Source organism: Stomoxys calcitrans, chromosome 3 (assembly GCF_963082655.1).
Source record: "Stomoxys calcitrans chromosome 3, idStoCalc2.1, whole genome shotgun sequence".
In the NCBI taxonomy this organism is placed as follows: Eukaryota; Metazoa; Arthropoda; class Insecta; order Diptera; family Muscidae; genus Stomoxys; species Stomoxys calcitrans.
The window spans coordinates 139,362,885-139,375,398 of record NC_081554.1 but is presented as its reverse complement, the minus strand read 5'-3'; the positions used below and the strand labels follow the sequence as shown (position 1 = coordinate 139,375,398).

At 35.7% G+C, this 12,514-nt stretch overlaps 2 protein-coding genes across 2 annotated transcripts; both read left to right on the top strand.

Moving 5' to 3' along the window:
• Window positions 1–900: 900 nt before the first annotated feature.
• On the top strand, window positions 901–1,299 carry LOC131995644 (histone H3-like; the record flags this gene model as incomplete). The annotated part of the gene is made up of 1 exon (XM_059364435.1): window positions 901–1,299. A coding segment is annotated over exon 1 (399 nt), but the record flags the coding sequence as incomplete, so codon positions are not given.
• A 5,851-nt stretch (window positions 1,300–7,150) lies between these two features.
• LOC131995635 (histone H3-like) lies at window positions 7,151–7,549 on the top strand (the record flags this gene model as incomplete). The annotated part of the gene is made up of 1 exon (XM_059364426.1): window positions 7,151–7,549. A coding segment is annotated over exon 1 (399 nt), but the record flags the coding sequence as incomplete, so codon positions are not given.
• Between the last annotated feature and the right edge of the window lie 4,965 nt (window positions 7,550–12,514).

The following is a 12,514-nucleotide window of genomic DNA, read 5'->3' as shown; positions in this document are numbered from 1 at the left end:
TTGTTTCTTGCTGACTGCGATTGGTGTACAGTAGCCTCAGTAGTGATGTTAGCAGCAGCAACGAAACCAGATCGTGTGCCTTCAAGCTGTTCAATTTTACAGCGCAGCGTCTCCACAAGAGCACACTGTGCTTCCATTCTAGCAATCAAGTCCTGATTCCGCGCTTCAAGATTTCTATTCGCTGTCTCAAGCCTCTCAACGGCAAGTTGCAATTTCATGGCGTTATAGCTGGAATCGCCATCAGAACCATGGCCCTTCTTCCGCTTCCGCATTTTTGAATCTTCCTTGTCAGATTCAATTGACGATTTAGCCAAATCCATGGGGTGGCCGTTAAAATCAGTATTTTGCTGTCGCCGACAGTCGTTCTCATTGGGTCGTCGACCGCCAATGTCGTCATTGTGGTTGCCAGACATGTTATTGGCACTGCCTTCCAGTGTCACATTCGATAAATTGGCCGGAATATTTATCTCATAAGAGAAATTCTCGGCCGACACTTTAATCGTTTCCACCTTCTCCTCTATCTTAAAGCAATTGCTTTATCTCACTTCACTTGTTTAATTATTTACTGTTCACTGCACTTCACTTGGTGTTGTCACCACGGCTGCTCAGCCAATAATAATAATAATACTTACCATGCTGCGATACCTCATATTTATACAAAATCCGCTCTGAATTTACTACATACACATACGCTTCGATCTATCTTCGGGGTTGTTCGTATACACTTCGTGTGTACAGATACAAATGTTGAAGCATATACGCAGCACACACCCTTATTGGAAACTGTAGCCCGCCAAATTTTTTCTATAAATATCGGGAATCGCTCCGTAAGGCAACTATTACAGTGTTAACAGTGTTTGTGTGCATATCGTGAAGTGAACTAAAAACCTCTAGTGAAAAATGGCTCGTACTAAGCAAACTGCCCGTAAATCTACTGGTGGCAAAGCCCCTCGTAAGCAATTGGCTACCAAAGCTGCTCGTAAGAGCGCACCAGCCACCGGTGGTGTTAAGAAGCCACATCGTTTCCGCCCTGGTACCGTTGCTTTGCGTGAAATCCGTCGCTACCAGAAGAGTACTGAGTTGTTGATCCGCAAATTGCCTTTCCAACGTTTGGTTCGTGAAATTGCCCAAGATTTCAAGACTGACTTGCGTTTCCAGAGCTCTGCTGTCATGGCCTTGCAAGAAGCTAGCGAAGCCTACTTGGTCGGTCTCTTCGAAGATACCAACTTGTGTGCCATCCATGCCAAGCGTGTCACCATCATGCCCAAGGATATCCAATTGGCCAGACGTATTCGTGGAGAACGTGCTTAAATTATTGACATTTTAAAAGCCAACTTTTTTTTACAAAAACAATCGGTCCTTTTCAGGACCACAATATTTTTATAAAAAAGAGAAAAAAATTTATTCAAAACTTACACCTTTTTATTTTTATTAAAATAAATAAATATAGTCTTTTTTTGGGGATGGAAAAATACACTATTTATATTAAAAAAATTTTTTTCTTTTCTATGCGTTTTACTTTTGGTAATATTGGGTTTCAAAACATGGAGCGAAATCAAAAACTTTTTTTTAAAAAAAAATTATTTAATTTACTTTTTATGTTAAATTGAAAATTTTTATTTTCTATTAGCAACAGTATATTTGCTGTTATTCTTTTTGCAAAATTTGATTTTTCGTAGTAGCTACATAACAAGAATGAATGAAGATAAAAACAGGCAGGCCAATACATTCGAGAGAATTTTAACCTTAAATAGATAATTTAGATACATTGAATATACATTTTTTATGTATTTTTTATTATTTTTAAACAAATGATATTTTTTGCTATTCTAAAAACTGTTTTAAAAAGAATAAAATAGTATTTTAATATTTTAAATTATTAAAGGGAAATAGATTTCGTTCGGTATGCAACTGTTCTACATTTGCTTGCTTAGACAAGGGCATTTTTCAATTTGTGTTTAATTTCCAAAAAAAAAAATATATTTTTTTTTAAATTTGTAATTGCAACAATACATTGTTTAGAATTTACATTTTTAAATTTTTTATTTAGTTTCAAGTCCACTTTATATAGAAAAAAATATTTTATAATAAATGCAATAGAGCTCACCGCACATTTTGCATAGCCAACGACGTTGGTATAACATAGCATCGTAATATTTTAGACTTTTCGTAACAAACGTACACTTTTTACAAATTATGTAACATTTTAATAGAAATCTATCATTTCTATAATATTTTATGATAAAATTTTCCTAAAACATTTTTACATTAGAGCTTTCAAATTAATTTGCAGAAAAACTTTTATTCATGGAAAATACGCCAATATGGTGAATTCAACTGTCATAGACTACATAATAAAATCGATTATTTCACTATGAAAATCATCCAAATTTTCACTTTTTTTTACACTTCTTTCAAGAAAACATATCAAGATTCCATACTAAATTTTTATAAAAACCAATTTTCAATAAAAATTGGAAAATTTTTATAATTTAGTTACAATTTTATCATAACATTTTTATAAACTTTCAACTCAAACCCTTATAACTCGGTAACGCTTAAAGATAATTAACTCGGATTTTCTTTAATGATTAGCTGGATATCTCTACTAGAAGAATTGTATAAAAAATAAAAAGAAATTGTTACTATCTCATCGTAAAATGAATAATTCTGTGAAAACTTTTGTAAAAATTTTTATTCGCTTCCACACAACGTTTCGCAAAATTTCGTAGTTGACTACTATGTACTTCTCATAATTTCGATGTACCCAGCCATCACTAATCTAAAGGTTGAAACCATATTTTCAACCAATCAGCGTACACCAGTAGTGAGTGTATATTTACAAAGTGTTAAAGTGTGTTTAAAAAGAAAAATATAAGTGAAATCATGTCTGACGCCGCCGTTGTTGAAGCCACCGCATCTCCAGTCGCCGCTGTTGAGAAAAAGGCACCTAAGAAAGCCGCTGCCAAGGCAAAGAAACCCTCTGCTGCCCCAAGCCATCCACCAACCCAACAAATGGTCGATGCTGCCATCAAAACATTGAAAGAACGTGGTGGTTCCTCATTGCCTGCCATCAAGAAATACTTGGCCAGCACATACAAAGTTGATGCTGTAAAATTGGCCCCATTCATCAAGAAGTACTTGAAGAGCGCTGTTGCTAGTGGAAAATTGATCCAAACTAAAGGTAAGGGTGCCTCCGGTTCATTCAAATTGTCCCCATCTGCCTCGAAGGAACCTAAAGCAAAGAGCGCTGAAAAGAAGAAGAAGGTCCCAGCCGGTGATAAGAAAAAGAAGGCAGCAGCACCCAAAAAGGCAGCCGGTGAAAAGAAAGCCGCTGCAAAGAAGCCTTCCGCTGCTAAAAAGACCGCCGAGAAGAAGAAGACCGAAAAGGCCAAGGCTAAAACTGCCAAAAAGACAGGTACAGTTAAAGCTAAACCCGCAAAAACAGCCGCCAAAGCATCAGCCACTAAACCAAAGGCACCCAAGGCAAAAACCACCGCTGCCAAGCCCAAAAAGGCTGCCGCAGCAAAGAAGCCAGCTGCCAAGAAGACCGCCGCTAAGAAGTAATTTTTCCATGCAAAATTACTTATCATGTCAAAATGATTATTTTCGATATTCGAAAGCAGTATATCTAACAGCCCTTTTCAGGGCTACAAAAAAATTTTTAAAAAGAGACCAAATTTAACTCAAACAATTTTTTAATTACCTAATAAATACTATGTTAATTTTAAGGGAAAAGCTAATCACAGCCCTTTTCGTAGCTGTAAAACATCTGTTGAAATCTTTTAATACCATTGTTACCTAATATGGGAATACATTACCCTTTAAGGAAATTTAAGTAATCACATGTTAAATGGGATTTTTTCCGCAACTGGATTAACTGTTTCACTTAGGGTCATAAACCAAAGCAATTACTAAGAACTATGAAAATCAGTTAATGTTAAAGAAAATCTCATTTAGCATACCTAACCAATAAGAGAGTGGCGTACAATATTCCCTTCAAAAATCGCACTTAGCATACCTATTTCATTCTTTACGAGCATACCTACCCATAGATCTCGCGTACAAACGCATAAGTCCACATATACATCTCTACACCATTTCACGCTAACATACTAGTATACATCCCTAAAAAATTTAGTATCAACACACACGCTCACATATACTCGAACATCAATACAACGTTGCATACCGAGTGTTTGAGCATAAGAGCAATATGTGTTGATCATATTACTGTAGATGTAGATGGTGCTAAGCAAGGAGGGCAATATTAGAGTATGGGTAGTATACATATTTTATTTTAAAAAAGTAATAAGGGCAATGTGAGGGTGAGTGGTAGATATATTTTTTCTTTAAATTTGTAAATATAAATTAATTTTAGTTGAATAACGAATTAAGTCTCTTTTTTAATTTATTTTGTGGCCCTGAAAAGGGCCTTTGATGTTGTAGGGAAAATATTGTACGACGAAATAAGTATGCCATTTACTTGGAGCTGGTGTACTTAGTAACGGCTTTGGTACCTTCACTGACAGCGTGCTTAGCCAACTCACCGGGCAATAATAGACGGACGGCAGTTTGGATTTCCCGACTGGTGATGGTGGAACGCTTGTTGTAGTGAGCCAAACGGGAGGCTTCGGCGGCGATACGTTCAAAGATATCGTTGACGAAACTGTTCATGATGCTCATGGCCTTTGAGGAGATACCAGTATCGGGATGGACTTGCTTCAACACTTTGTAAATGTAGATAGCATAACTCTCCTTACGCTTGGTGCGTCTCTTGGTCTTGTCACCCTTAGTGATGTTCTTTTGGGCTTTGCCGGCCTTCTTTGCTGCTTTACCACTGGCTTTTGGAGGCATTTTCACTTGGTTTTTTTTTTAAGTCACACAAACACTTTTAACACTGTTCACGATTTTGTGTGTTTGATGGCTTACTCGGAATATTTAAACCATTTCATGCACAAGATATTCAGGTAGACGAAAACAGTCGCTATGTTTACGAAAACAACCCTCTAAATTTAGCTACACGTTGGATCCGAAAGTATAAATACTGCAGTTCATGCTGCGAACTAATATCATTTGTGTTTCAGTGCTAAGTGAAGTGAATTAAAAAAAAATAACTAAAAATGTCTGGTCGTGGTAAAGGTGGCAAAGTTAAGGGAAAGGCAAAGTCCCGTTCCAACCGTGCTGGTCTTCAATTCCCCGTCGGTCGTATCCATCGTTTGTTGCGCAAAGGCAACTATGCTGAACGTGTTGGTGCCGGAGCTCCAGTTTACTTGGCTGCTGTCATGGAGTATTTGGCCGCTGAAGTTCTTGAATTGGCTGGCAACGCTGCTCGTGACAACAAGAAGACAAGAATTATCCCCCGTCACTTGCAATTGGCTATCCGTAATGACGAAGAATTGAACAAATTGCTGTCCGGTGTCACCATTGCTCAAGGTGGTGTATTGCCAAACATTCAAGCTGTTCTCTTGCCCAAGAAGACCGAAAAGAAGGCTTAAATTATCTACGAGCATCAAAGAAAAAATGTAAATACAGGCCATCGTATAAATCAACAACAACAATCCGTCCTTTTCAGGACGACAAAAATTTTTTTAAAAGAGAAAAAACTATATCAAACCTTATTTTATCAAGAAAATTTACTTAAAAAATAGTTTTAAATAATAAATAAAATTTTAATTGTAGTTAAATTTAAAAAATATTTTTTGGTCGATTTTTTTTCAGTGGATTTGGTAATTTGCTAGCAATTTCGTTATTCGAAATTTCCTTAAACAATCCTGTTTTAGGCGTAAATACAAAAAAAATCTGCCATCTATTGTTTATAGGTAAACATTTTCAAATATGTTTACATCTTATCGACTATTGCAGGTCTTTTAATATACATGTCATAATTATCAGTTATCAATTATCATGCATCAACATTTCGCCTTTTTGCATACATTAACATAATAAGAATTTAGTTTTATCGACCCTACTCAAGATTATCGGCATTTAATAGGATCAATGTTACCATTAGGGTACTGTAAAAACTATTTATTTTACATTTGAATATCACATGGTAATCATTGTTCATTTTCTGATGCTGAAAAAAATTGGCATATGTAATAACAAAACATCGAAACGAAGTATCTACGATCGTCCCTCTTCGTACATTTGTGACAAAGTTAGCAGCTCCAAGCAAAGGAAACATTTAATGGTAGTATATGCGTGCATTTTGGTATCTGTGTGTATGTATGCTTTTTAGTGTTGTATACCATCGTTTCATCGTATTGTTCTAATGGCGTCGGTTTTAGTTTCGTCATGTATGTATGTATATTATAGAAGCTACATTTTGGCCGACGGCAAATTGAAAAATGGTAATATTTATTTTCAAATAAATTTTATGTATTTTTTTTTAGTAAAAATTTATAACAAGATATATCTCTTTTTAAATATGTTTTGTGGTCCTGAAAAGGACCGATTGTTTTAGTTTTAAAGTTCTTAAAATTTTCTCCAAAATAGCGTCAAGATAATGTTTAACCGCCGAAACCGTACAAAGTGCGGCCTTGTCTCTTCAAAGCGTAGACGACATCCATAGCGGTGACGGTTTTACGCTTAGCGTGTTCAGTGTAGGTGACAGCATCACGAATAACGTTTTCCAAAAACACCTTCAGGACACCACGGGTTTCTTCGTAAATCAATCCAGAGATACGCTTTACACCGCCACGACGAGCCAAACGTCTGATTGCAGGCTTGGTGATACCTTGGATGTTATCACGCAACACTTTACGATGACGTTTAGCGCCACCTTTTCCCAAGCCTTTGCCACCTTTACCACGACCAGTCATTTTTTCACTTTTTAAATTAAATTCACTTCACAAGTTATGCACAAGAACTAATACTTACCATGCTGCGATACCTCATATTTATACAAAATCCGCTCTGAATTTACTACATACACATACGCTTCGATCTATCTTCGGGGTTGTTCGTATACACTTCGTGTGTACAGATACAAATGTTGAAGCATATACGCAGCACACACCCTTATTGGAAACTGTAGCCCGCCAAATTTTTTCTATAAATATCGGGAATCGCTCCGTAAGGCAACTATTACAGTGTTAACAGTGTTTGTGTGCATATCGTGAAGTGAACTAAAAACCTCTAGTGAAAAATGGCTCGTACTAAGCAAACTGCCCGTAAATCTACTGGTGGCAAAGCCCCTCGTAAGCAATTGGCTACCAAAGCTGCTCGTAAGAGCGCACCAGCCACCGGTGGTGTTAAGAAGCCACATCGTTTCCGCCCTGGTACCGTTGCTTTGCGTGAAATCCGTCGCTACCAGAAGAGTACTGAGTTGTTGATCCGCAAATTGCCTTTCCAACGTTTGGTTCGTGAAATTGCCCAAGATTTCAAGACTGACTTGCGTTTCCAGAGCTCTGCTGTCATGGCCTTGCAAGAAGCTAGCGAAGCCTACTTGGTCGGTCTCTTCGAAGATACCAACTTGTGTGCCATCCATGCCAAGCGTGTCACCATCATGCCCAAGGATATCCAATTGGCCAGACGTATTCGTGGAGAACGTGCTTAAATTATTGACATTTTAAAAGCCAACTTTTTTTTACAAAAACAATCGGTCCTTTTCAGGACCACAATATTTTTATAAAAAAGAGAAAAAAATTTATTCAAAACTTACACCTTTTTATTTTTATTAAAATAAATAAATATAGTCTTTTTTTGGGGATGGAAAAATACACTATTTATATTAAAAAAATTTTTTTCTTTTCTATGCGTTTTACTTTTGGTAATATTGGGTTTCAAAACATGGAGCGAAATCAAAAACTTTTTTTTAAAAAAAAATTATTTAATTTACTTTTTATGTTAAATTGAAAATTTTTATTTTCTATTAGCAACAGTATATTTGCTGTTATTCTTTTTGCAAAATTTGATTTTTCGTAGTAGCTACATAACAAGAATGAATGAAGATAAAAACAGGCAGGCCAATACATTCGAGAGAATTTTAACCTTAAATAGATAATTTAGATACATTGAATATAAATTTTTTCTGTATTTTTTATTATTTTTAAACAAATGATATTTTTTGCTATTCTAAAAACTGTTTTAAAAAGAATAAAATAGTATTTTAATATTTTAAATTATTAAAGGGAAATAGATTTCGTTCGGTATGCAACTGTTCTACATTTGCTTGCTTAGACAAGGGCATTTTTGAATTTGTGTTTAATTTCCAAAAAAAAATTATATATTTTTTTAAATTTGTGATTGCAACAATACATTGTTTAGAATTTACATTTTTAAATTTTTTATTTAGTTTCAAGTCCACTTTATATAGAAAAAAATATTTTATAATAAATGCAATAGAGCTCACCGCACATTTTGCATAGCCAACGACGTTGGTATAACATAGCATCGTAATATTTTAGACTTTTCGTAACAAACGTACACTTTTTACAAATTATGTAACATTTTAATAGAAATCTATCATTTCTATAATATTTTATGATAAAATTTTCCTAAAACATTTTTACATTAGAGCTTTCAAATTAATTTGCAGAAAAACTTTTATTCATGGAAAATACGCCAATATGGTGAATTCAACTGTCATAGACTACATAATAAAATCGATTATTTCACTATGAAAATCATCCAAATTTTCACTTTTTTTTACACTTCTTTCAAGAAAACATATCAAGATTCCATACTAAATTTTTATAAAAACCAATTTTCAATAAAAATTGGAAAATTTTTATAATTTAGTTACAATTTTATCATAACATTTTTATAAACTTTCAACTCAAACCCTTATAACTCGGTAACGCTTAAAGATAATTAACTCGGATTTTCTTTAATGATTAGCTGGATATCTCTACTAGAAGAATTGTATAAAAAATAAAAAGAAATTGTTACTATCTCATCGTAAAATGAATAATTCTGTGAAAACTTTTGTAAAAATTTTTATTCGCTTCCACACAACGTTTCGCAAAATTTCGTAGTTGACTACTATGTACTTCTCATAATTTCGATGTACCCAGCCATCACTAATCTAAAGGTTGAAACCATATTTTCAACCAATCAGCGTACACCAGTAGTGAGTGTATATTTACAAAGTGTTAAAGTGTGTTTAAAAAGAAAAATATAAGTGAAATCATGTCTGACGCCGCCGTTGTTGAAGCCACCGCATCTCCAGTCGCCGCTGTTGAGAAAAAGGCACCTAAGAAAGCCGCTGCCAAGGCAAAGAAACCCTCTGCTGCCCCAAGCCATCCACCAACCCAACAAATGGTCGATGCTGCCATCAAAACATTGAAAGAACGTGGTGGTTCCTCATTGCCTGCCATCAAGAAATACTTGGCCAGCACATACAAAGTTGATGCTGTAAAATTGGCCCCATTCATCAAGAAGTACTTGAAGAGCGCTGTTGCTAGTGGAAAATTGATCCAAACTAAAGGTAAGGGTGCCTCCGGTTCATTCAAATTGTCCCCATCTGCCTCGAAGGAACCTAAAGCAAAGAGCGCTGAAAAGAAGAAGAAGGTCCCAGCCGGTGATAAGAAAAAGAAGGCAGCAGCACCCAAAAAGGCAGCCGGTGAAAAGAAAGCCGCTGCAAAGAAGCCTTCCGCTGCTAAAAAGACCGCCGAGAAGAAGAAGACCGAAAAGGCCAAGGCTAAAACTGCCAAAAAGACAGGTACAGTTAAAGCTAAACCCGCAAAAACAGCCGCCAAAGCATCAGCCACTAAACCAAAGGCACCCAAGGCAAAAACCACCGCTGCCAAGCCCAAAAAGGCTGCCGCAGCAAAGAAGCCAGCTGCCAAGAAGACCGCCGCTAAGAAGTAATTTTTCCATGCAAAATTACTTATCATGTCAAAATGATTATTTTCGATATTCGAAAGCAGTATATCTAACAGCCCTTTTCAGGGCTACAAAAAAATTTTTAAAAAGAGACCAAATTTAACTCAAACAATTTTTTAATTACCTAATAAATACTATGTTAATTTTAAGGGAAAAGCTAATCACAGCCCTTTTCGTAGCTGTAAAACATCTGTTGAAATCTTTTAATACCATTGTTACCTAATATGGGAATACATTACCCTTTAAGGAAATTTAAGTAATCACATGTTAAATGGGATTTTTTCCGCAACTGGATTAACTGTTTCACTTAGGGTCATAAACCAAAGCAATTACTAAGAACTATGAAAATCAGTTAATGTTAAAGAAAATCTCATTTAGCATACCTAACCAATAAGAGAGTGGCGTACAATATTCCCTTCAAAAATCGCACTTAGCATACCTATTTCATTCTTTACGAGCATACCTACCCATAGATCTCGCGTACAAACGCATAAGTCCACATATACATCTCTACACCATTTCACGCTAACATACTAGTATACATCCCTAAAAAATTTAGTATCAACACACACGCTCACATATACTCGAACATCAATACAACGTTGCATACCGAGTGTTTGAGCATAAGAGCAATATGTGTTGATCATATTACTGTAGATGTAGATGGTGCTAAGCAAGGAGGGCAATATTAGAGTATGGGTAGTATACATATTTTATTTTAAAAAAGTAATAAGGGCAATGTGAGGGTGAGTGGTAGATATATTTTTTCTTTAAATTTGTAAATATAAATTAATTTTAGTTGAATAACGAATTAAGTCTCTTTTTTAATTTATTTTGTGGCCCTGAAAAGGGCCTTTGATGTTGTAGGGAAAATATTGTACGACGAAATAAGTATGCCATTTACTTGGAGCTGGTGTACTTAGTAACGGCTTTGGTACCTTCACTGACAGCGTGCTTAGCCAACTCACCGGGCAATAATAGACGGACGGCAGTTTGGATTTCCCGACTGGTGATGGTGGAACGCTTGTTGTAGTGAGCCAAACGGGAGGCTTCGGCGGCGATACGTTCAAAGATATCGTTGACGAAACTGTTCATGATGCTCATGGCCTTTGAGGAGATACCAGTATCGGGATGGACTTGCTTCAACACTTTGTAAATGTAGATAGCATAACTCTCCTTACGCTTGGTGCGTCTCTTGGTCTTGTCACCCTTAGTGATGTTCTTTTGGGCTTTGCCGGCCTTCTTTGCTGCTTTACCACTGGCTTTTGGAGGCATTTTCACTTGGTTTTTTTTTTAAGTCACACAAACACTTTTAACACTGTTCACGATTTTGTGTGTTTGATGGCTTACTCGGAATATTTAAACCATTTCATGCACAAGATATTCAGGTAGACGAAAACAGTCGCTATGTTTACGAAAACAACCCTCTAAAATTAGCTACACGTTGGATCCGAAAGTATAAATACTGCAGTTCATGCTGCGAACTAATATCATTTGTGTTTCAGTGCTAAGTGAAGTGAATTAAAAAAAAAAATAACTAAAAATGTCTGGTCGTGGTAAAGGTGGCAAAGTTAAGGGAAAGGCAAAGTCCCGTTCCAACCGTGCTGGTCTTCAATTCCCCGTCGGTCGTATCCATCGTTTGTTGCGCAAAGGCAACTATGCTGAACGTGTTGGTGCCGGAGCTCCAGTTTACTTGGCTGCTGTCATGGAGTATTTGGCCGCTGAAGTTCTTGAATTGGCTGGCAACGCTGCTCGTGACAACAAGAAGACAAGAATTATCCCCCGTCACTTGCAATTGGCTATCCGTAATGACGAAGAATTGAACAAATTGCTGTCCGGTGTCACCATTGCTCAAGGTGGTGTATTGCCAAACATCCAAGCTGTTCTCTTGCCCAAGAAGACCGAAAAGAAGGCTTAAATTATCTACGAGCATCAAAGAAAAAATGTAAATACAGGCCATCGTATAAATCAACAACAATCCGTCCTTTTCAGGACGACAAAAATTTTTTTAAAAGAGAAAAAACTATATCAAACCCCTTATTTTATCAAGAAAATTTACTTAAAAAATAGTTTTAAATAATAAATAAAATTTTAATTGTAGTTAAATTTAAAAAAAAATATTTTTTGGTCGATTTTTTTTTTCAGTGGATTTGGTAATTTGCTAGCAATTTCGTTATTCGAAATTTCCTTAAACAATCCTGTTTTAGGCGTAAATACAAAAAAATCTGCCATCTATTGTTTATAGGTAAACATTTTCAAATATGTTTACATCTTATCGACTATTGCAGGTCTTTTAATATACATGTCATAATTATCAGTTATCAATTATCATGCATCAACATTTCGCCTATTTGCATACATTAACATAATAAGAATTTAGTTTTATCGACCCTACTCAAGATTATCGGCATTTAATAGGATCAATGTTACCATTAGGGTACTGTAAAAACTATTTATTTTACATTTGAATATCACATGGTAATCATTGTTCATTTTCTGATGCTGAAAAAAATTGGCATATGTAATAACAAAACATCGAAACGAAGTATCTACGATCGTCCCTCTTCGTACATTTGTGACAAAGTTAGCAGCTCCAAGCAAAGGAAACATTTAATGGTAGTATATGCGTGCATTTTGGTATCTGTGTGTATGTATGCTTTTTAGTGTTGTATACCATCGTTTC